Genomic DNA, 25,822 nt, shown 5'->3' on the forward strand with positions numbered 1-25,822 from the left:
TGTTGCTCCTACGCAAATGTGAAAGCTTTGATTACTCAGAAACTTTTAATAAAGGCCAGCATGTTTTCATCTACTTCCCACACTCTTTGAAAGTATTTAAAATGCAGCTTTTTCAAGTTGTGACATGCCTTATTTAAGCAAAGAAGACAGCAATGAGGCGGCATTGCTCCCAAAAGAGAAGCATTTTGTAAAGTAGATTTTGAGATCAACAGAAGATCAAACTTGTCTGAAGTTACACTGCTCAGGGCAATTGAGTGTTTCTATAGGAAAGAAAATAGCCTACAGTTAACCAGTCTCTCTACCACCTTGCAAACAGTACTTGTCAATGAGATGGGTGGGTAGCTAGAAGGACAGGTCTTGTCTTTAAAAGTTTTTTAAGATAGAATGTCCAAGGCTTCTCTGACCATGATGCAGGGAAAAACTACTAAGAGTAGATTCTGTTGTAAATTTACAAAAAATGTTTCAGAATTGCATCTGGGAGGTGGGAAATCATACTAGATCTAATATTACCATTACCTGGGGAAGTGTCACAACTGGAAATGGAACTAAATTCATTTTTGAATTTCTAATCAAAACAGACATCTTTTTCATTTGCAGCTTATGTCTTCTAAATTTGAGAAAGTATGATGAGGTGTGAAAAACAGAACTAAAACAGTCAGCTAATGTATCTACAAAGATCTGTGACCAAAGTGTCATTGCATATCAACCCTAGGGGGGAGAGTGTCAGTTGAGAGACACAAACTGCTTAAAGTTTTCTCCTCACAACTGAGGTCAGAGTAGTCTGAGAGATAGTACTAATATACTGGTTCCATGAATCATGCTTAGTGACTTGTAAAACATGACAAATCATGCAATTTGACATTCAGTCAAGGGTCTGCGATTAAATTTCTGCAGTGCCTGTTGATATTCTCATAATGCTTGACAGCAATCATCATTCCACCATGGAACAAGAGGCTACTGCTTAGGTTTCCCAGACGATTTTGAGAAACAGAAGGAGGTATTTTTAACTATTAGTGATGAAAATCAGAGAACTGTTCCAACATACAATTACATACATAGTATTCCTAATTAAATCTACACATATATGCTGCCCAATCTACCCTTTAAATAATAAATCTCTGTGGCCTAGTAAGCACAACAATAACATCACACACATGAATAATGATTGGCCTATAATCACTGCCATAAAGATCACTGCAAAGTCCTATCAAGGCAAGGAAGTAGAGAAGGTGAACACAAAAAAAGATCAAAATATCAAACTATGCTCCAGAAAAGGATGGTGTAAAAGTCCATAATCCATTGTTCAGTAAGCAGCGGTCTAAAGCTTGCCTTCCTATATTATCATAATGTCCAAGCAGGAAGCAATACAATATACTTCACGATGAGTGGTGTGTATTGAAATCACCAACAATCAAAGAAAGGAAGGGAAACTATAACAAGACCCTGGAAAGATCCAGTTCTGAGAAACTAAAATTCAGCAGAAAAAACAAATCGCAAATGTTAATTTTGGTTGGTACAGTAACCAATATGACAGCCAGGGCATGGGTAATAAGCAGAACCTGTACTACCATTACAGTGTCTTTTATAAAAATTACTACACCATCATATCTATCATCCATAGGCTCGTCTTTTTTCCCAAAGATGTAGCCTTGAATATAGTCCTGATGTCAGAGGTGTGCATTTTGTAAACATAAAATAGATAAGTCATGTTCCCTAGCAAAAAGTTTGACTTCTCTATACAGGACTGGAGGAGACCACAAACATTCCCCTGTACAATAATAAATATTATATGCTGTATTTTGTAGGAGTTCTTTTCTTTTTAGGACAAAATGTTTTAAAGAAATTTTTGAGTCTCATATTGACATCACCTTACACCAGGTAGTATCTGAAAGCCAAATGGAGATTGTGAAGACTGGAAAGATGGGAATTTAGTCCAGAATTTTTTTTCTGGAGCTCCCTAAACAGGAAATTTTCTCTCCAGCTGGATCATAAGGTAGCAGCAGTAAGTAGTGCCTGTGGTTTGGGTACGGTGAAACATTTCTTATATTCTATAAACAGAGGAAATGGGCAAATGTTTTTTTTTTCCTATCAAGCCCTGAAGTTGTAGGGGTTAGAGATGCGACTTTATATAATACCTGAACTAACTTCTTCAACTCTTCATGTAATCCACCATGCTCTTGGCTTCCTTTTTTAATTTGTGCTTGACTAGATATAGATGTCACAAATGAAATGCTCAGTTGCACAAGGTTTCACAAGTTTAAATATCTGGTTTCATTTATTTTGTTCATGTATATGGAAATGGTAGTTTTTGTTCTGTTATAATTTTAAGTATTGTCTTCTCTTCTTTAAAGGAAGGGTAATCTTGAGAATGAGTTGAATGATTCCCATTGCAGTTTACGCATTTTTCTTCTCCCTTTACAGTCAGTGTCATCATGCCCTCAAGTACTGCACAGGGCACAAACCACTGGTTTCTGACAGGCTGTCACAATATGCATACATCCTGATGCTTAAAGCACTTCCTCTGATTCAAAATGAAAGGTCACACCCAAACTGAGAGATAGACTACTTTTATTTGCTGACAGAACAGACAAGATGAATGTTAGAACAAGAGAAGGAATACGTTTTTTTAATCCAGTCCCACGTCTCACATCGACTATCCCTTGTGGATAAAGTTCATAAGCAATCATCTAATTATCAACATCCAATAAGTTACTACAAAAAAATTGCACCCTTGCAGGCATTTAGCATCTTATGGCTAACTGCATTTATGTATTCACTGCCAAAGGAGGTCAGACATAACAGTTTTGAACATTTAACCTATGGTTCTGAAATCTACTGGAGTCTTTCATGAATGTAAGATACTACAGCAGAGTGCACGCGCGCGCGCACACACACACACACACACACACACACACACACACACACACACTGGAGCTAAAACTAAATATAACTGGCTTCGCCTGATAGCAGAGGACATGTCTGTGACTCACTTCAAAAAAAAAAAAAAATTACAAAGATAAATAATTCTAGTTTATAATTTATGTTGAAAATATGGTACCAGGCAAGCAAAAAAGAAAAAAAATTAAGTAGGAATAGTTTCCACACTGGATTATGGGTGCAGTTCAGAAAGATTAGAACAGTTGCTAGAGTGATGGTGTGAAATATTTTGAGTGTGGAGGGAATATTTTGTATGGTGAGAAGCCTGATGTATAGTAGAAGAAAGTGGTATATAGTGGGATCACCAATCTCCCATTAAGACTCCCTTTTGAAGTACTTGGGTAAAGGTTCCACCCACATAGAATCCCATGATATGCCTAGATTAGGTTACTAAGTTAGAAGGTGGGTATTCTTGAAGGACTTGTATCTCCAAGCATTTAACTCAAATTACATATCAAACTAGCATACATTTATATGAAAAAGATTAGGATGTTTTCAAGTTACATCATTTTTTTTCGTGTATAATAATAATAGATGAGTGTACAGTTTCTTCATAGAGAAATTTCATAGAAAAGTGATATCAAACCCTTAACAGCTGGAATAATTCTGTATGTACTTTTATGTCATATTTGTTTATTTGATTATCTCTTTTTATTTATGAGATATGATTGATTTCACATTATATTTCAGCCACTCCTTATAGATCTGAAGGAATTTTTTGTTGTTGTACGACTCATGATTAACATGGGTTTTAGGTTGACTTAAGTGAAATTGATAGTATGACCGCACCCTGGACTATCAGAGCATTATCTCATAAAGGGATAAGTGTTTTTTTACAATTATTTTAAGTATTAGGAACTAAATACAAACCTGCTTTAAAAGGTGATCCTTCCTTGGTCCAGGAGGTTCTTTAGGAAGTAAATTCATAAGCATTTCTAAAGCAATCACATATTTTTCATGAGCCCTTTGATACAATCCTTCTGCTAAGTAAAGATCTGCTGAATGTCCTATTTCAATTGCAGTATATAATCCAGAAGTTGAAGAACATAAAGTTCCTACAATTCAAAAGAAAAGTATTTAATTATAAATGATTCAACAATAACAACTTTTAACCAACAGTAATAAGTATTTTTTGTCAAAAACATATTATTTTTATTAAAATAATATTGTTAAAAACAGTTAACCGCTCTTTTTACTTTCTTGTATGAAGTAAAAGAAAGTATTGTGATAGCAAAAAAATTTTTCAGATTTTAATGGAAATATCCATTTTGACTAGTTTTGGTGTGATGTCTGTGTGATATGTATGTATCTTGCATAATTCAAAAACGATTAGCTGTATTATGTTGGAATTTTGGATTTAGGACTGTTGTAACAGCTAGTTGTGCACCTCCCTTTTTGATTGCAATCAACTGAACCAAAAGTATCCAAAAATAGCCCAAAATCCAAAAAGTTTGAATTCTGGACTTTTTTTAACTGCAGTAATACACCCTCATTAAGAACTTATTAAAGATACATCATAAGTGGTAATTATTTTCACTGGTTCCAGGATTGTAGCCAAATAAAATTTTAATGAATAAATGTTTTGGATGTTACAAGGGAAGATACATTGGTTTGAATCAGACTTCTCTTTAACTTTTTTTTTAATTTAAATATACTGATTTCTTAATAACACTGGTAGACAAAAAACAATTTTTTTACCACTCTAAGTTTTAAGTAAATTGTGCATCAAAAAAAAATTAAGGGAAAATATAGTTAAAATCTGTAAAATTTATAATTTTGCACGACCATACCTGTGTTAGAATGACCTTGATGTTTTCTTTTATAAATATAAATAGCCTCAGGCACATTCTGAATTAATGTCCAACAGTAATCAGATAGCATGTTAGCATTCCATTTCCCTTTATAGCAGCTTTCCATCACCGAAATGTCTTAGTGGAAACGTTTACCATGTTCGTCACTTATGTCTCCGAGGTTGTCCGGGAAAAAATCCAGATGTAAGTGGAGGAAATGTATTTTCAAGGACATATTAATCCTATAGCTCTGTATGAAGTAAAAAGTTGATTAACAATATAGTGGTAATTGTCAGATTTTTGTTTGCAGAGAAAATTTTTGTAAATGTCTTTAAATGAAGCCCAAGCTGCACTTTCTAATTTAACATTGAGTTACATACATCATCTTTGACCAGCTCTCTTATTTGAGGACCAAAAAATATTCCTTCTTTAATTTTTCCTTCACTTACATTCAGAAATTTCTGCCTGATGTACACAAATTTGGAAATATCCTTCTTCATTACTTTTACAAAATTTTTCATTAGTCCTAGCTTGATATGGAGACGGGGTAAAAATATTTGTTTGGGTTCAATTAAGGGCTCATAAATACCCATTTGGGGTTAAGTTGTCTTGTTTCTTCCACTCTTTGGCAACATAATGTTCATCCCTAGCTCGGCTGTCCCATTCGCAAAGAATACACATGCACTTAGTATAACCTAACTGCATCCTAACAAAACAGCTATAACTTTCAAATCACCACATAATGTTCCAGCTATGTTTTTTATAATTTATTTTCTCAAGATCCTCTTTCACCACATTGTATGTCTCTTTCAAATTAATACCATAAGCAATTGGTATCGAAGGATATTTGTTACCGTTGTGTAGTGAACCACTTTTAAACTATACTTGAACGAATCTATGAAAAGGGGCCAGTCCTCAAGTTTATAAACTTGTCCTAAGTGCAACATAAGATCATCAACATTTGTGAAATAAACCAAATTATTTTCATCAATAAAGTACTGAGAAAGTTCTTTTTGTCAGCTTCATAAGCCTGAAATTTTTGTATTTTCTTGAAGTAAATTTCAAAGTCTTGATCCTAACAGATCAGGTTGAGTTTTTGATAAATTTAAATCCCAAACCAAGTCATTTAATTCACCTTGTGATATAAGATGTGGCTTATTGGAAGATAATTCAAAATCATTGTCTTCTTCAGTACTGTCTGATTCTTCATCGCTGCTTTCGAAACATACATTCACAGGTGGCTCAGGAACTGGTATAATTTCACTGTGAGGTACAGACCTGATTACAGATTGCAATGACGGATATTTTTCAGTATGTTTAGATTTTTTAGAAATTCGAGACACACTTGTTAAACAAAAGTAACAATCGGTTACATGATCCTTTGGTTCACGCCAAACCACAGGTACATATGTCATAATATGTGACTATGATATGATTTAATTCTTTGTCTAGTATTGTTTTATTGCTTACAAATTATGTTAACAAAGTTAAACAATAATAAAAAAGAGCTAAAAAATACAATATAGGATCTTAAAATGCTAAATATACGTTGAAAAATGAAAAAATCCTTTAATTAAAATTAAAACATTTTTCAAAAATGGTGGGTGATAAAAAGATTCAGAGTTCATATTTGTTTTCAGCATCAAAAACCAGATTAAAATCATGTGTCGCATGTTACGAAACAAAAATTATGTTTATCGGTGTAATTATTAACCCGTGATTGGAAAAAAGTTTTTAAATAAATAATTATTCAATAACAATAGAAAAAAAAGAAAAAAAATCATAAATTATTAGTGATATTATTTTTAAAAGTACATTTTTATGTACTTTTAAAAATGTGTATATGTAATTTAATAGGCATAATTAGATATGCGTATATGTAATAAAGTTGGTGAAACATCTGATTATTTAATATTAATTTAAAATTATAATTTAGGATCATATTATTTTTGGATTTTATAGTTTAATTTCTGTTAAATTTTATTTAATTATTCTGGAATTTCTGTTTATCTACATTAAAGTTAATTACAGAATGATTGAAAAATAGACCTCACAAGAATAACATATACACTGAGGCATAAATATCCATCTCTGATAAATTGCAAAAAATTCTTATATTTTGGTTCATTATTCCTCTGATATTGTTGGACAATATTCTCCCTAAGTTGGAGTTGATCATCATTTCATTTATTTGTTTTTTGTTGCCAATCATTTAATCACTCTTTGGTTTGATATAATTCTTCTGAACTTAATTTGTGTACACGTTTTCTAGTTTTCAAATTTTCTCTTTTTTCATATTCATCATCCTCTCTTAATTTTTTTATTCTTTCTTTGGTCTTAACGTTTTCTTTCTCTTTATATTTATCATCTTCTCTTAATCTTTTTATTCTTTCTTTGTTTCCAACATTTTCTTCGCCTTATTGTTTTTTTTTTGGTTTGTAACATACATTTTCTTCCTTTTTTCATTTTCCTTCCTAACTATTTTTTTTTTTTTAATTTAAATGTTTAACTAATAATAATTATTAACCTCTGACTGTAAAAAGGTTTTTACAATAAATAATAACTCAATAATAAAAAAAGTATGAAAAAAAAATTAGAAGTTATTAGTAAAATAAAATTTTATGTACTTTCAAAAATGTAAATATGTAATTTAATAGGCGTACAAGAAAGTTATGTAGTGTCCACATCAGAATTTTTTACTGTTAAATTACCATTTTAGAATACCAGCAATATGGTTCACCACAATAAAAAAATTCAAAATGCCACCCATTACAAAAAAATTCTCTTGAGAGTTTTCTGAGATTCTAGAAACTCCAGATGATACTCTGGAAGCTAGATCAAACATAAATTCTGTGCATTACATACAGACGTTAAAAAACCTTAGGATACATGTGTGTTGTGTTTGACAATCCATGGCGCCGATAAGTCTGTGACATGATAATGCTCAGTCCCATACAAATGCTGAAGTTCTTGTGAAGTTGAAATTTGAATTTATTCACACCCTTCTTACTCACCAGATTTGATACCCTGTGATTTTCATTTCTTTCTACAAATAAAGATGGCTATTAATGGTATTCATTTCACCACGAATGATGAACAGAAGGATGCAGTATTGTCGTGCATCAAGGTAAGACTGCCAGCATTCTTAATTGACACAATGAGAAAATGGTTCATAGTTGGGAAAAAGGTGCAGCAGTAAATGTTGACCACATGGCAAAATAAATGGGTTTTCTAACAAAAGAAACATGTATTTTTATGCCATATTTGTTTATTTGATTATCTCTTTTTATTTGCGAGTTATGATTGACTTCGCAGGATTTTTTTTTTGTTGTACATCTTATTAGTACATCTAAGTAACTTAGGTTTCAGGTTGTCTTATGTGAAATATGCAGTAAAAACTGAATACTTGTTTTATTTAACAGCTGGAAATTGGCCTGATCATTATTGTTAAAGGTATCACAACTAAATTAGTTAAGAAAAGAACTAAGCTATGAAATGTGCCTTGAAAATAATTTTAGTGATGCCTCTACGATGAGACACATGGGACCAATAAAGCAGCATTCAGTTTTTCTTTAAATACACAATTCTGTACATGGTGTATTATATATTAGTATACTCTTTAATAGTAAATAAATGATTCAAAATTTCAGTTTTAAATATCAAGAAATAGATTCTTTCTCTTTCTTCATTAACCTGTAGACACTAAGAATTTGTAAGCAGTGCTATAATGATATTACACTATTCACTCCACCAGTTTTATTTAATCTATTACTTGCTTATTTTATTAAGTTATCCTTATGACCCATTTGATTTAAAAAAAAATAAATACAATTACTGCAGTTAATGCCAACATAATCTGTTATCACCAAACTTAGAAATAAGTTCACAAGAGAAAAATCTTTCTTTTTTACTTATATATTAATTTATCCATACAATATGTTAACTAACAATTTAACTGTCCAAACGTTATTTAAAAATAAAAATCTTACAATAAATAAATACTTAGAACATTGTATGGAGTAGATGATGGCTGAATCCATTTTGTAGCTGGAAGAAGTGCTTCAGTACGATCCATGTACTGAGCTAATCGAGTTTGCAGTGCTTGTTTTCTTGTCACATTTTTTTCAGCTGAAAAAAAAGTGAAACAGAACATCATCAGAAAATCTTAGTTTTCTGATATTGCAATCCTCAAAGTCAGTATAAAAGCAATTGGTCAAAGAGTACAAAAACCTTAGGATACATGTGTGGAGCGTTAAGACAGTTCACGGAGCCAATAGTACTGTAACATAATAATGCCCAGTCACACACATCCCATGTAAATACTGAAACTGCATTTTGAAGTGCAATTAAAAATAGGAGTATAATGACTGATGACTTTTAACAGTTACTAATTTTGGTTTTATTTAACAGTCTACTAGTTTTGCTTTATGTACAACCTCTGGATAGTAACCAGAATTCCTAAACAAAACCATACGCAGAGTTGTGGTCTCTTAAGCGGCTAACCTGTCTGCAGATAGAGTATGACAATGTATATTACAGACAGAACTTATGCAACAGCTAATGAAAGCCCAAAGATCATTTTGGTTTTCCAATGAAAAGGGATTAAAGGTAGAAAGAGAGATCAAACTGTCATATGAAGTGATAGCCAGAATAAGTTCAATATAAAAAAGGTATCATTAGCACTAATCTGAATTTACACCTTAATGACATAGTTTAGATTTTGTGGTTTAACAAAAACAATGCCTCAAAATAGTCAATCTGAGACTTAATGGACCAACTACTAAACTGTAATTAAAGTTGCAGGTAATTTTGTAACACTTATCTGGGTTGCTCTAATTACATTTCAGTAATCATAAGTTAAATAATGTCATTTATGATTTACTTCCAATTCAGTGGAATTGGTGTTGAGGAATTCCTCAAACACCATAAAAAGGTAAAGTTCACAGATTCTATTACTACATAATTTCAGTTTCATAAGCAGGATAGATTATGAATTTACAATTCATCATTCATAATCACATTTAGTTACATGGTAACTACATGAAAAAAGTATGCTAACAGTGATAAAATTAATGGATCATTCACTAGTAAATTATGGTATGATGATTATTTTATGCTTAACTCAATAACAATGTCTGTTTATAAATATAACATGATGACTTAACTATATTTTAATAAACATTTATTTCGCCTTCAAAATGGAGATCTTTTAAGATAATGTAAATTCTTAGTAAAAAAAAACATTAATTACAACGGTTATGATGTTAAATAGAGAATTTCTTTATAATTTTTTTCATAGATAGAAAGTGAAGAAATTTTGTTGTAGTCCATATCTACATATCAATAACATTATAAGAGAAAAAAAGAAAATTAATTATCTTGTCTATTTACAAAATTTTGTAAATATAAAGAAAGCACGTGACACCTCTGTAATACAATTTCAACAGTGAACTTATAAAGATATATATATGTATATATATATATATATATATATATTAAAAAAAATATATTGATTTAATGATCAACTTAGTTGTACAGAGGTATTTAAGCAGTACTACTTATTCAAAGCAGTACTGTCTTTGAATATTATATAATATTTGTCTAATTACTGTCTTAAAAATCCCATCTACACATGCTGTGAAACTCGAAGATGCTTTTGATATTTTTCCCTCAGGAGTGAACTGGAAGTAGAGTAGTATTATGTAAACATGTTCTTAATTTTATGGCTTTAACCATTGTCATTTATTCTCAAGTTTCTATATTCTGCAGGAATTTCTTCTTAAATGATAAAAGAAGTTCAATTTTGGTAGTGTGAAGGTGGTTTCTTAGTGTTTAGTACAACAGATGCTATCTTAGATTTAGGGAATTTCAAGTTGGCTGAAGATTTTTATAGAAGTGCCACTTTGTAAAAAACTGTAAGTAGATTCTCAGCTTTTGTTAAAGATTTATTTTCTGATTAAACTGAATGTTAAATACACTTGTATTCAATTAATACACACATACATTGTATGATTAATTCACTATATAAGCTTGAAGCTTGTGCATGGAAATATGAAATAAACATTTTGTAGCTATTAATGAATGTCATGTCTGACTGGGATTCGAATCCAGAACCTCTGGATGAAAGGCAGTTGAAAGTTGGGCAGTTCAATGGCCTAGTTTAAACTTGGCTGTGGTCATTATTTATAGATCTTCTTCTGGCTCATTTAAAACCTTTAAACAAATTTATCAAGCACTCTGATTTTACTATGCTTTTACTAATTTTTTTTTCTTTTCTATCACACTATAATGTTGGTAGCACCATGGTTTTGCTAGTATCATTAATTCTTGAAGTTACTTTACGACACCTTATTCTATAATCTATCTATTTACATTCCTATATTTTGCACTTTAATCATCAGAAAGTAAATCATCTGGTTGATAATCATGAACATGCTTGAGTGCACCAGCAAACCTTCTTAAATCTGTTTATTTACAAACTTAGTTACATCACCTATAACAGGGGTAGCCAACTTTTCTGAATATAAGATCGACTTTTTATCTTAAAAGTGTGTCGCGATCGACTTGTTGTCATAGGCGTAGTCTAAGGGTGAAGAAGGGGTGTGAAATGCATACTATGTTTATACACTGTGTTTCAGTATAAGGTGCATTCTGATATTTATATCAGAATATGCTTTTGATATTTTTCCCTCAGGAGTGAACTGGAAGTAGAGTAGTATTATGTAAACATGTTCTTAATTTTATGGCTTTAACCATTGTCATTTATTCTCAAGTTTCTATATTCTGCAGGAATTTCTTCTTAAATGATAAAAGAAGTTCAATTTTGGTAGTGTGAAGGTGGTTTCTTAGTGTTTAGTACAACAGATGCTATCTTAGATTTAGGGAATTTCAAGTTGGCTGAAGATTTTTATAGAAGTGCCACTTTGTAAAAAACTGTAAGTAGATTCTCAGCTTTTGTTAAAGATTTATTTTCTGATTAAACTGAATGTTAAATACACTTGTATTCAATTAATACACACATACATTGTATGATTAATTCACTATATAAGCTTGAAGCTTGTGCATGGAAATATGAAATAAACATTTTGTAGCTATTAATGAATGTCATGTCTGACTGGGATTCGAATCCAGAACCTCTGGATGAAAGGCAGTTGAAAGTTGGGCAGTTCAATGGCCTAGTTTAAACTTGGCTGTGGTCATTATTTATAGATCTTCTTCTGGCTCATTTAAAACCTTTAAACAAATTTATCAAGCACTCTGATTTTACTATGCTTTTACTAATTTTTTTTTCTTTTCTATCACACTATAATGTTGGTAGCACCATGGTTTTGCTAGTATCATTAATTCTTGAAGTTACTTTACGACACCTTATTCTATAATCTATCTATTTACATTCCTATATTTTGCACTTTAATCATCAGAAAGTAAATCATCTGGTTGATAATCATGAACATGCTTGAGTGCACCAGCAAACCTTCTTAAATCTGTTTATTTACAAACTTAGTTACATCACCTATAACAGGGGTAGCCAACTTTTCTGAATATAAGATCGACTTTTTATCTTAAAAGTGTGTCGCGATCGACTTGTTGTCATAGGCGTAGTCTAAGGGTGAAGAAGGGGTGTGAAATGCATACTATGTTTATACACTGTGTTTCAGTATAAGGTGCATTCCAGCGAGGTATAGGTAGATAGGTAAAATATATTATTTTTTAATTCACTTATTAAGTTTTACATTGAATTCCACCCCAGACATTGCGAGCAATCGACGATCGACCAAAATTGGCCTCGCGATCGACTTGTTGGCCACCCCTGACCTATAATAGCCTTTACAACAGCATTCCCATAAACTTATTTTTCCAGTACCTTAACAGTCTCATATACCATGTTCTCCAGTGCTATTTCAATGACTTTGAACTTTATTTTTAACTGTTTACCTGAGCATTTGTTTGGCTATCAGATGAATAACATGACTTGATAGCCCATGGATAGCGTAACTGAATGGCTTGGATTCCATCTTCTGTATTCTTAAGGCTTCAAAAGAACAGCTGAATGGTATTGACCATCAATATACCAATGTTATTAACCCTCAAAGTTTGGAAAGCTCAGTTGATTAGAGTTGAAATGGATTGCTGGACTGATGGCGAGGAAAGAGGAATATCAACACAAACACATACTATACATATGCACTTGAGTGCGCCATATGGCACACATTTTTGTTTCATTTTATTATCTGCCTTGATATTTCTATTTGCTTAATTTTAGTTATTATTTTTAGGTTTTAATACTTCAATTACTTTATGTTACGTTTTAGGATGTGTTCACAGTACTTTTCCAATATTCAACAAGCAGTTCAAAAATATTTTTCTGTCATTTCTTATGTTACACCTTGTCATACATTCTTCCACCAGCAGAATTTTTATTTTCACCCAAATCAGCTTAACTGAACTGGGTTCAGGGTGGTAAGTAGATATGTTGAGACTATAGTCCTACAATATTTTGTCGAAGTAGTACTCTACAGCAGAACTTATTTAAATACAGTTGAGATTTTCTGCTGAGTAAGAAATATTTCTGATCTATAGCCATTCTAATAGTTCTGTTTTCTGTAATTTAAATTTGGATTCTGGTGTAATTTTACGTAATGAAAGTAATCACTGTCAATTAACAAAACTAAACAAGGTGGAAGGCTTGGTATTAACTTTGTTTTCAGTTATTTTTAATAGTTCTCAGAATTTACGTTTATTCTGACCTGATTTAAAAATTAAGTGCATTCAAAATTTCTCATATAGCAATAGTACCCATCAATACCAACACTTTGATCTTTTGTATAGATTTGTAGCCATTAACAGTCCAACGACAATTTTTTACATATGTTGAACTTGTCTGAAAAAATAACCTTCCTTCATGTCTGTAAATTTTCATTTGTTTTAAACAATTCTATTTTTTGAAATATATATTATGTTTTTTATAAAGATTTTCCTATTATTTTTAGTCTTCTTCCATCTAAAACTGATACCCTCAGAATTTTCTATGAAGTACAGTGTAATGTAACCTGTAGATCAGAGTCTTCTGTCACTAGTAACTTCTTTAATGTGGCAATGTTTTATGATGTATATAAAAATTGCGTACACTATTTCTAAACACACAATTTTGAAACTTTATAATTATCACTGTTAGCTTTCTTTTTCATTCTTCTACCAGATTTTCCGGATGTACTGAAATTTTCATTTTCTCTTGGCTTATTTATTTCCACACCATGTGCAAATTACAGTTAGCCAAACCTATACTTTACTATTTACTTTATAGATTTACTATTTACTATTTTACTACTTACTTTATGCACCATGTGGGTATATATGCCATAAAGATTATCTGTAAGATCTTGAATTCCTAAATTAACATTTCTGGATTTTCTTCAGTTATATTGTTAACATTCATTATTATAAATTTGCTATGACTTGATCAGTGAAGATCTAACCACACATTAGAAATGCAAAGGTAGGCATGAATGAGAAAGTAGTATACAAAAACTTTAGTTGATGAAATACTGAAAAATACTTTTATGAAACACAGAAATTAAGAGAGAATATCAAAAAATATTATTTATAATAAAAATGAAGAATGAGTATCGAAAAATACCTGCTTGTAAAATATGTAACTAAAGAATGGGGCACTGAAATATACTGCAAAGAAAATGTGGAAATGAAGAACTGAAAATTAACAATAGAGTGCAAAAAAGCACTTACGTGCTTTTTCCTACCTACATCATGGATGACAACCCTAAAAAAAATCTTCCCCGATTGGCTAAATAAATTCAATGAAAAAATGAAATGTGAAGACAGCAGAATCATTATGTTTTTAGATAACGCAACATGTCATAAACCTAATTCCGAATTATTATATGTAAAACTTATGTTTTTACCTGCTACATTTTGAGCAAGCTACAACCCTTACATCAGGGAATTATTCAATCATTCAAGCTCTTTTATACTCACCGTATCTGCTCAGCTGTGGTTGAATGGACTAGTCTGAAAATGTGAAAGACCTAACTAAACGTATTACTGTATCTGAAAAACTGGCTCAAGTCATCATGGGATTTGATAAGAGCATCAACAATTGCTAAATAATTCAAAAAAGGAATTTACCCGCCTTTTATTATCACAACTGGAACATTAACAGATAAGTGTGCTGAAGAAACAGAGGAAGTACTGTAACTCAGAAAGGATGCAGGCATTGATGTTGTTACTGATGATATAGACATTCCAACAACCTCAGAAAATAAACCTGGGAAGAAAATTTGTTTGTAAAAGCAAATGAAATAGTTGAGCTCGAAAACACAGAAGAAAATAATGGTGAAGAAGAAACTGAAGACAGCACACAGTTTTCATTAGAAAGAAGAATATATTTTCATTAGATGAAAGTCTACACATTAGGTGCCGTTTAAAAAAAATTATCTGAATTAAATGATAATATACTAATGGATTTATTTGAAAGGGCCAAAAATCAAATCAAAAAGAAAAAACTAGCAGAGAAACAGACCAAAAGTAACAATTATTTAAAAAAAATTTGTTTTCTTATTTTTAACCAATAATTAAACATTATTTTAAACATGTTAAATGTAAACTATTTAAGTAGATGTTATACAGTATTAAACATTATTTTACATTATCATACCACATTTTATTGAACAATACATTCAACCACATTCCATAGAAGCTAGCTTCCTTAACTTAAATTTTTAGCTAAATAATCCTTAACTTTTACAGTATAAAACATTCTCCATGTCTACTATAAGCCAACTAATACAATACCATATATGTATTTTAAGGTTCCTTCTCAAAACGAATGCCTACCAAAGTGACCACTATTTAACCAAACTGTGAATAGGAGAGGTTTCACTGTATTAACATACAAGAATACAATTTTGTAACTCAGCGAGATTGAAATGCACTTCTCTTTTTCTGTTAAGCCTCCAGAACCACTGTAAGGTATTAGTTCAGAGGATGATATGTATGAATGTAACTGAAGTGTAGTCTTGCACAGTCTCAGGTCGACCATTCCTGAGATGTGTGGTTAATTAAAACCCAACCACCAAAGAACACCAGTAACCACAATCTAGTATTCAAATCTGTATAAAAGTAACTAGTAACCTTTACTAGGATTTGAACCTTAGAACTCTTCGAAATCAGCTGATTTGTAATGACAAGTTAACCACTACACCAACCCGATGGGCTATTGACACGTACCATGAACATGCGGTATAAGGTAAGCAAGTGCATCACAATATAAATTAAAAGCTTCTTTAAATTCTTTTTTTGAATCATGTTTAACAGCTTGATGCAGAAGTTCGACAGCATAACTATAAGTTTTAGGAGAAGGCACATGAGCAATGTCAATGAATGGATGAGAGAAAAACTGCTCAAAGTCTATACGTTCCTGAGGGTTATATTTTAGTGTTCTTTTTAGCAATTCTTGACACTGCCTTGAGATCCCACAATCTTCAGGTATCTGAAACAAATGATTAGTAGAGAATAATCTCATTAATGGAAAAAAATACATAAAAGTACTTTTATGTATTTTAAGTATAGTGTAAAATATATATATATGTCGGAGAGGCGAGGAGATTTGTCAGGGATTCAACGCCTTGTGCTTCACTCATTCCCACCATTACAAGTGGAGAATATATAAGATTACAATAAAGTTCAATTAATAAAAATGAGTAGATAACTCGTACAATGAAATAATTACAAATGATAATTATCACTTATCAATAACTCAGTAGCACACGAATTACAATATAAGATTAATTCAATTTAGAATTCAAATAATATTAAAACAACTTGAGATAGACCGAGGCTCAGGGAAATAACGAATTCGTGCTTCACTCATTCCCACCATTACAAGTGGAGAATATATAAGATTACAATAAAGTTCAATTAATAAAAATGAGTAGATAACTCGTACAATGAAATAATTACAAATGATAATTATCACTTATCAATAACTCAGTAGCACACGAATTATAATATAAGATTAATTCAATTTAGAATTCAAATAATATTAAAACAACTTGAGATAGACCGAGGCTCAGGGAAATAACGAATTCGCGATCACCAGGACGTCTGTTCGATCTGGGTTCCAAAGCAACACCGACTTTTCTCAATATTCTCAAATAATATGCCTACTGCATATTTCCCTTTCCTTATTAATTTTATGATACCCCTATCGTCCTGGGATCCCGACTACGTTGACAACCATGTGCCTACCTGGGCCTAAGCCTACCGCAATAAAACAATTTAAACCTTATTCTACAAAATATTACAAGTAATAGTACATTTCTTAAAACTACTAAAAATACAGATATTCTAAAGAATATTCTCATCGTTTTGTCGGAAGATACTCCACTGTACTTTATTCTCCGACATATATATATATCTACACACACACACAGTGTTCCTAAAATGGTGAGCTGGCTATACTTTTTTGGATTCTACTTGTAAAATTAAACAAAAAATATCCTTAGGGAAAATGGCAATTTCTTCTTCGTCCTTCCCGTCTATCATTTTATTATTTTTATATAAAAATTTATATCTCCAGTTCAGATAGATGAACCAAATTATATTATTTGGTAAGCGTCTTTGTAATAAAGTTTTAAAATTAGCAAAAATCAGGACTTAAATAACTTTGCAAACTACAAAATGGTGGCCATGTTTATTTCTCAATCCGTTATATCTCCATAAATATTAGTTTTATCAAAATTTTTGTTATTACTAAAATATTAAAAAGCTTAATACTTTTTATTTTTATCAGCCGAGTTATGGCTGAAAATTGTAATTTTGTATCTGTTTTCGAGTCCTAAACTTTACGTTCAATTCGATTAAATATTAATTGTTTTTATTGTTAATTCTAGTATTGCAAATTAGTATCAGATTAAGTAATAATTTTCTCACAATAATGGACCTAATAATTACGACATAAAATTACACCATCAGTTTTCTCCCATAACTAACTATTTGACTGATTTAAAACAATAAAATGTCATTTTGTTCAAAATAAAAGGCTTAATATTTTAGCAATAACATAAATTTTAATGGATTGAAAAATAAGCATGGCCACCATTTTTTAGTTTGTGAAGGTATTTAAGTCTTGACTTTTGCTAATTTTAAAACTTCATTACCTAGAAGTTTACCCAATATTAATGTGATTCATCTATCCGAACTTGAGATATAAACTTTTATATAAAAATAACAAAATGGCGAACAGGGAGAGAATAAAGAAGAATTGCCATTTTTCCTAAGGAAATTTTTATTTAGTTTTACAAGTAGAATCCGAAAAAGTAGAGCCAGCCCACCATTTTAGAAACATCCTGTATGACATATTTTATATAAATACATAAACAAACATTTTTTTAAAATAAAAAATGTTGATTAAAATTTGGTTCAAATAAACCCCTAAAAACATAGAGTAATTTTAAACAACAACAAAAAATTCTCACAAGTTAATATTTTGTGAAAGAAAACCCTTGATAATGATGGTTTCACAACTGTGGTGGGATTCATTATTATCTCACTCTTTTAACAACTCTCATAAAAACAAACAAAAATAAACTGATACCAATGTGGCAGTTACATGCCTAACACACAACTTAAAGCTAATGCATATATGCAAACCAATCAGTATTGTCAATCATTATTTATAACTCATAGGCCCTTACTTTTGTTAACATAATATTAAACATTTAATGAAAAATTATTACAGTTTCCAAATATTATTAAAAAATTACAATGACTTGTTATTAAATTTGAATTTATGTATAAATTATTGATCAATACTTGTAACATCACTGAACTAACCAGTTAAAGTATATTTTCCCTGGTGATATTGTATCATCAGAATAGGTTTCATATTTCACTGTACTAAACAGTGACAAATGTCAAATGTCAGGTACTAAACAGTGACAGAATGAAATAAAATTCCAGTAATGGAAACAATGAGAACCATAATATCAAATAACATAACACTGCTGCTGCAAAAGTATCCTTTTCCCACATCATCCTATTCACTTTAAATAAAAAAGTAAAAAAGTAGAATAGTTTATTTTCATCTGTATACAAAAAGTAATACGAATAACCTTCAAATAAAATAAATAATTTAACTGGTAAGTCACAATAACCTCGGCAATAAAATCTTACAACAATGCTTAAACTAAAAATTTCAATGAGGTTACCTCAATAGTTGTTTCCGCAATTAACTTATCACGAAGTTCTTTAAAATTACATGATGCAAAAGGAGCTTTTCCAAACAGACATTCATATGTAATAATTCCAACAGACCATAAATCAACTTTTGCACCAAACTGTCTTCGTAGCAACATTTCTGGAGCCATATACAAAGGTGATCCACGTAAAGCCCCTTGGTATGTCTCATCCGATAGGAATTTAGCAAAGCCAAAATCTGGAAAATATGTGTTAAAACAAACTACCAAAATCACACAGAACCTTTTAAAAGTTAAATTACATAGGTAATTTTTTAGTACGAGCTAATTTTTATAAAAAATGGAAAAAAAAAAAATAATTTTCACTATTCATAAAAATCAAAAAGGAATAAAAACGATACATAACAGAAAATATTATACTTAAATATGATGATAAATCATTGTATAATCCTTGTAGTTAACGTATAAAAATATTACATAAACTTAACTAATGTTGAGAAGTGATGCAATGATGCAAATTTCTTATTCACATCAATTTTTGTTTATAAATTGTTTATAATCTTGTTTTAATTTTTTAATAAATATAAGATGATATGAATAAAAGTTACTTCTCTTTTTAATCAGAATTTATTTATAACTGCAGAACAAGAAAAAATTAGGCATTAAAATAAAATCTTTTATAAAAAAAAAAACACAAAAACATTTGATACAAAAAATTAAAAATGAAGCATAACATTGCAAAATAAATTTCATAGGATTAATTTCTGATTGGTTTGTAGAGAAAATTATTATCAGTGGTGATGAGGTTTTTGAAAATATCTTCTGAAATTTAAATCATGCAGTGAAAATGAACTGAATATTAGTGAGAATTGAATGAATGAGAATATACGTTAGTCAGATAACAGAAATATTTTTTATTATGGTAAAGACAAAACAAATGAACTCTGTCCAGAAAAACAATAACTTATTTACACAGTAGTGATAACTTGAAGTGTATGCCTCAATTTGTTTTTGAATGAGCATATTATTAAAATAATCTCACTGTATACAAACCCAGTGTTAACATGTATACTGTCACGTGTTTGCGGCTCGATCAGAATACTGAGACACTAACACCTAAAAATGTTTATGTAATTAAAACTTATTAGTTTAAGAACATAAAACAATAAGACAAATCAATAATAATAATAATAATAATCAATAAATTATATTCAAAATAGAATTTCAAGTAAAGACAGGATTTATTTACAAGAAGTTAAATCATAAAAAGCAGAACTCAATTCAAATGACTCAATTCATAATAGTGACTGCTAATATTAATATCTTCAACAACTAGTACTGCACTAACTACCAGATAAGACAAGTCTAAAATTGCAAAATACCTTTCCTTTTTAAAACAGAACTACCCTAACAATTTATTAATGAGTTTAATACTTTATACATTTCACTAATTGTCTGTCAGTAGCCCACCTAACTTCCTGCATTCACCCACTGTCCACACTGGAATGCATGAGATGTCACTTTAATCACATCAAACACAATCTGAAACACTAGGCTTATACTTGTTTCTTTCTCTTCGCTTAATACTGACTTTATACTTTGTCCAAGCAGGTTTATATACCCTGACCTACAGAACCAGCCGGATTCCTTAACTGTTGAAGCAAGAGAATTATAGTCTTATTATAAATTCAATTTATTTTCTAATAAATTCCTACTCTGGTCCAGTGACCCTTCTTATTGAACAGTTGTTGGAGGTGTGACACTCACAGTATTACAAAGAATGATTGTTAAACTGGCCTCTTCGCCTAATAAAAGCATCTATTCTGGATTCCTTTCCTTGATATTTTCTCATAATTGGAAGAACTGTACTCAGGTTCATTAAACTGGTCTTGTTACAATATATTGAGATAATAAACATGCCTCAGCATTACTTGAAATACTTTACCCAACAAGTGTTGCTAATTTGTTAAGCATTCCACAAAGGAAACAGATGTAATGGGTACTCTGAAGCTGTTTTTTGTGACTATGTTCTATTAAACATAGAAAATAATAAAAATGAAACAGATTTTTAGTTTTTGTCACACTGCCTGATATTTGATTGCCAATAGAGACAAAACATTAATAAACTTGGCATTATTTGTGCCAAGTTTTGGCAGAGCAGTTTTTGAACTGCTTATTCATAAGTGCTGGCAATATTACATCAGCTGGCAAGCAATAAAATTCTAAGGACATTATGGATTTAGAGTGTACATGTCAAAAAAAACAATGAAAGTACGGACTCAAACTGTTTGCTTCAGTTGATGTAAATGCATTTCTAAACTAGAAATTTATACAGAACAAAGCCTGATGGACCATGCACTAAATTGTCTAATACCCTCAAAATAGTTGACACAAATTAGAATATAATTATGGACAACTGGTTTACGAGCATCCTACAATTACAGAACTGTTAAAAATAAAATTAAAATAGATAAAAAATAGTGAGCCACTTAAGTGAAATTAAAAGAGAAAAACTGATCCCTTGAGAGAAGTACCGCACTCTTAAGTGGCTTACTCTTTAACTTAGAATAAAGTATTCATTAAAAATTAAATAGAATTGGTATAATTTCATATAATTTTTTAAAGAGAACATTATTTACCAGGGCTCTGAGAAGATACAGCTGTGGCAGGCTTTAAGACATGCAGAGTTTGGGGACCCCAAATTCCCCAAAGTTATGCTAGATGTTATATAATATGCTAGATGTTTTATATATATAAAACCAAAGTAAAAATACAGCATTAGAAAAATTTACATTTAGGGTGCACACATATATATCTAGAGTAAATTTTAGACAAGCCACAGTGTGCAGGATGTAGCAAATTATACTAGATCTGACCTGTCAATCGTGAACTAATAGAACCATAGAATTATAATCAAGAAAACATTAAACAATGTAAAACTGAAGTTCAATGACTTTTATTTATCTAGCTTAAATTCAAGGTTAATGGAAGTCTTTGTAAAATAACACACAAGCTGGTTAATTAACTTTTATGTGCTAGATCTTTATCCAAGTAAGTACTGTTGTGCTTCTTCCTCTTAAAATACAACTGATTATGGGACTAGAAATTTATTAAATGGAAAATTTTAATTGTCTTAAAATGATTGATCCCAACACTACCTTTATTTAATTCTATTCATTATTTTAGAACACACCACCCTGCTACCATTCACTCACCTCCAATTTTTAATGTCAACCGAGGCTTTGTGACAAGTAATAAATTTGCAGGTTTAAGATCCAGGTGACTAATGTTGTGACTTCTAAGATAGTTTAATCCCATGGCTAACTGCTGTAAAAATTTCTGTACTATACGTTCAGGAACTTTCTGACGTTTCTGTATGAACTTAGATAAATCACTTCCATCACAGAATTCCTCAACAATATAAATACATCTGAAATATACAAGTTTGATTACAAGAAATTATGAATTTTATATAATATGTGTTATGTTAACACAAAAGCTGTTTTCAGCATACATTTTATTGTAGGTATTAATAAAATATACGTTACAGATTAATGTAAAAATAAAATTAATAAAATATATGTGTACATGTTAATAAAAGTTATATATATTATAAAATGTAAATTAAAACAATATATATTTTTTTACATATCACTGTTGAACAACAATAGTTATTCAAGCAGAATTATTTGCTGCTAAATAAACAAAAGATTCAGATGATCTTTTATTAATTAAGAGATATTTTGACCTTAAAGAGAATTAGGAACAATGGGAATAAAGAAGTCAAGCAACACAGATTCAGCTTAGATTGTAATTGTTAAGGAAATAACATTACTTTTAAAAACCAACTGCAACTGTTTTGAACAGGGATCAGAAAAGGATTTGAAGCTCACATTTAAATGAATTAAAGATTGACTGTGTACAATGTATACAATCATATATACAAGACAAATACTGGGGAGCATCAGTAAAAATGGATGTACACATTAACAATATGAGAAATAAGTTTAAATTGGAGATATATATAAAAAAGAAGGAAGAGAAATCAATTTTTTTTTAATGCTACAGTTGCAATTTTTAATAAATTGACCCATACATCTTGAATGCACTGTTCAAGCAATTGAAATAAGAAATATATTATTAGCTAGTGGAAACTCAATTTTTCTCATTAAAGAAGAAGCTTATAGAATAAACAGATTAAATTTTTTTATTATATAGAGTGTTTTTTTAGAGTGATAAACTTTTGATAGAGATAGCTGTTCATTTGTTTTGTTTTGATGACATTTTGTTTTGTCATTTCAGATCAGTGAGCATTGGCAAATGATCATGGAAAAACTGACACCGCAACAACATTTACAAATTGTGAAAATATATTTCCAAAGCCAATGTTCTGTTTGCCAAACAGAACTTATTTCAATTCAAAGTTCTATCTTTAAAAAAAATTACCCATTATAAAAGTAGAATTCCAATATTTTAACCTAAGTATATAATACAATATATTTTATTAGAGAATATACACTGTTCAAGAAATAACGCATAAATATATATAAAAAAAACACATACACATACACACACATACATAGGATGTTTTTAAAAATTAAGATGAAATTGGAACTTATTGTCTATATATGCCATGTAAATAGATGGTACTTGTGTAGTTCAGTTATTTCAATGAATAGTTATCCTTAGTAACAATAGTTGAGTCATTTTGTTGATAGTTGTTTAAAGTCATTTATAATGACTTCTACAATTTGTGATCTTGCAAAGTGTGAAGTACTAGGAGTAATTGAATTTTTGATGGCAAAAAATAATTCTGTGTCTAAAATTAACAGGCAAATATATAATTGATTACGGGTTGATTATTATGAGTAATGCTAAAGACAATGGAGCCATTCATGATGAAGAACATAGCGGTCAGCCAATGGTGATAACAGATTTGATTGATGATGAAAAAATTTTGCAAAAACCGGCACTTCACTGTCACAATTGTTTTTGAATTTTCCTAATTTTTTACGATCTTTGATTTGACGTTTTGACTGAAAAGTTGGGCTATAAAAAATTGTACGTGAAATGGGTACTGAAATTTTATTAACAGACACAAACACATGGAAAAACATCTTGTTGCTGTGCATGAATTTTTGCAGTGTTATGAAAATGAAGGTGATAAACTGTTTTATCACATTATTAGCAGAGATCACACCTGGATTTCTTACTCTAACGCAGGGACAAAGCAACAATGGCAGCAATCATCATTTCCTAGACCAAAGAAGTTCAAACAACATTCGGTAAAGAAGCTTATAGCTACTTTTTGGGGAAAAAAGGATGATGCTGAAATGTATTTCAAAACATTAAAAATTCTATTAGAGCTATAAAAAAACAATTAGCATGGGATGTTATCCTATGGGGTTTTGTTTTTGCATGACAAACTCTGCCCTTATGGCAAACCAGACATGAGGCTGTCTGGTTTGTCATGACTGCGTGGTTTTCCAAACAAAATTTGGAAATTCATCCACCCTATAGAACTGACTGAACTCCCAGCGATTACTTTCTTTTTCTTCACTTTAAACAGAGGCTTGCAACGGTTTGACAATGCTGATGAATTGAAGAATGATATTACTGCATGGTCTTTAAAACTTAAAGTTTAAAAATAATTTTAACATTTTTTAAATAAGGTTTTAAACTTCATTTAAAAAATTAATTAAAATACCAGTAATAATAAGTTTCAAGTACAAAAAGAAAAGTTTTAAAATCTATATTTACAGGAAATCGTCTATATATGAGGGAAAGTAAGGAACATTTCCACCTGACGCACGCCAATTGCGTATATATTTGTGTGCTCATGCTCGGCACCTCTGTCAGCGTCCAGCCGTGACAACGGGAACATCTCCGCACTGCCCGTTTTTTTTATATACAAATTGGAAATGTGTGCTGCAATCAAAAATTCCGCCAGTTGTGAGGTGCGGTATGTGACTTGTTTTTTGTTGGTAAAAAACTTAAAACCAATAGAAATTCATCGGGAACTATGTGAAGTGTACGGGAACAACGTAATGAGTGAAAGTTCTGTCAGGTAGTGGTATATTCAGTTTAAAAATGGCCGAACAAACATTCACGATAAAGAGAAGAGTGGACGTTCGAGCATTGTTGACGAAAAGATTCGTGAAAACCGCCGTTTCACAATAACTGAGCTTTCTCTATGTTTCCCACAAGTTTCATGGACTTTATTGTTTGAAATTGTTTCACAGAAGCTAGGCTACCACAAATTTTATGCAAGATGGGTGCGTCACTGAGTGGTTGAGATCACAGGCGGCAGAATTCTATGACACAGGAATTTCAAAGCTTGTCCACCGCTATGATAAGTGCCTGAATTTGTATAGTGATTATGTTGAAAAGTAGTATTTTAGTCCCTCTTTCACATGTATATAATAAAAAGTTTTTCTTGTACTTGGTTTTTTTAAAATTCCAAAACGTTCCTTACTTTCTGAATAGCCCTCATATATGGAACAGATATTCACTCTTTAGTTACAAAAAATATATAATTAACAAAAAAAAAAAAGAAAAATTCTCAAATGTCTGTTTAACATAGAAAAGATAAATAACACTGATAGTCAAAAAAAAATTTTTTAATGTTTCTCTAAGTGTGATACCATTTCAAGAATTGCTTATTTGCGCACATTACAGATCTTTAAATACAATTTTTCTATCACCCTTAGGTTTAAATAAATTACACTTAAAAAAAAATTAAGGGAAAATATAGCTAAAATCTGTAAAATTTATAATTTTGCTTGGTTATACCTGTGTTAGAATGATTTAGCTGATGCTTTTCTTTTATTAATAGCCTCAGGCACATACCAAATTAATGTTCCAACAGTAATCGGCTAGCAT

General features: G+C 30.6%; 1 protein-coding gene across 2 annotated transcripts in view; it reads right to left on the bottom strand.

Moving 5' to 3' along the window:
- LOC142334341 (serine/threonine-protein kinase ULK3-like) overlaps nucleotides 1-25,822 on the bottom strand; it is a 45,698-nt gene that overhangs the window by 6,011 nt on the left and 13,865 nt on the right. The window contains exons 3-7 of one of the 2 annotated variants that reach the window (XM_075382310.1): nucleotides 22,156-22,370; nucleotides 18,953-19,179; nucleotides 15,972-16,233; nucleotides 8,730-8,855; nucleotides 3,808-3,992 (exon numbers count right to left, since the gene is read on the bottom strand). In XM_075382310.1, the coding sequence (XP_075238425.1) occupies nucleotides 3,808-3,992; nucleotides 8,730-8,855; nucleotides 15,972-16,233; nucleotides 18,953-19,179; nucleotides 22,156-22,370 (1,015 nt within the window). Of the gene's footprint in view, nucleotides 1-3,807; nucleotides 3,993-8,716; nucleotides 8,856-15,971; nucleotides 16,234-18,952; nucleotides 19,180-22,155; nucleotides 22,371-25,822 lie in introns of those variants that run through there. The other variant, XM_075382311.1, reaches the window with a different exon arrangement.

Source organism: Lycorma delicatula, chromosome 1 (assembly GCF_047948215.1).
Source record: "Lycorma delicatula isolate Av1 chromosome 1, ASM4794821v1, whole genome shotgun sequence".
In the NCBI taxonomy this organism is placed as follows: Eukaryota; Metazoa; Arthropoda; class Insecta; order Hemiptera; family Fulgoridae; genus Lycorma; species Lycorma delicatula.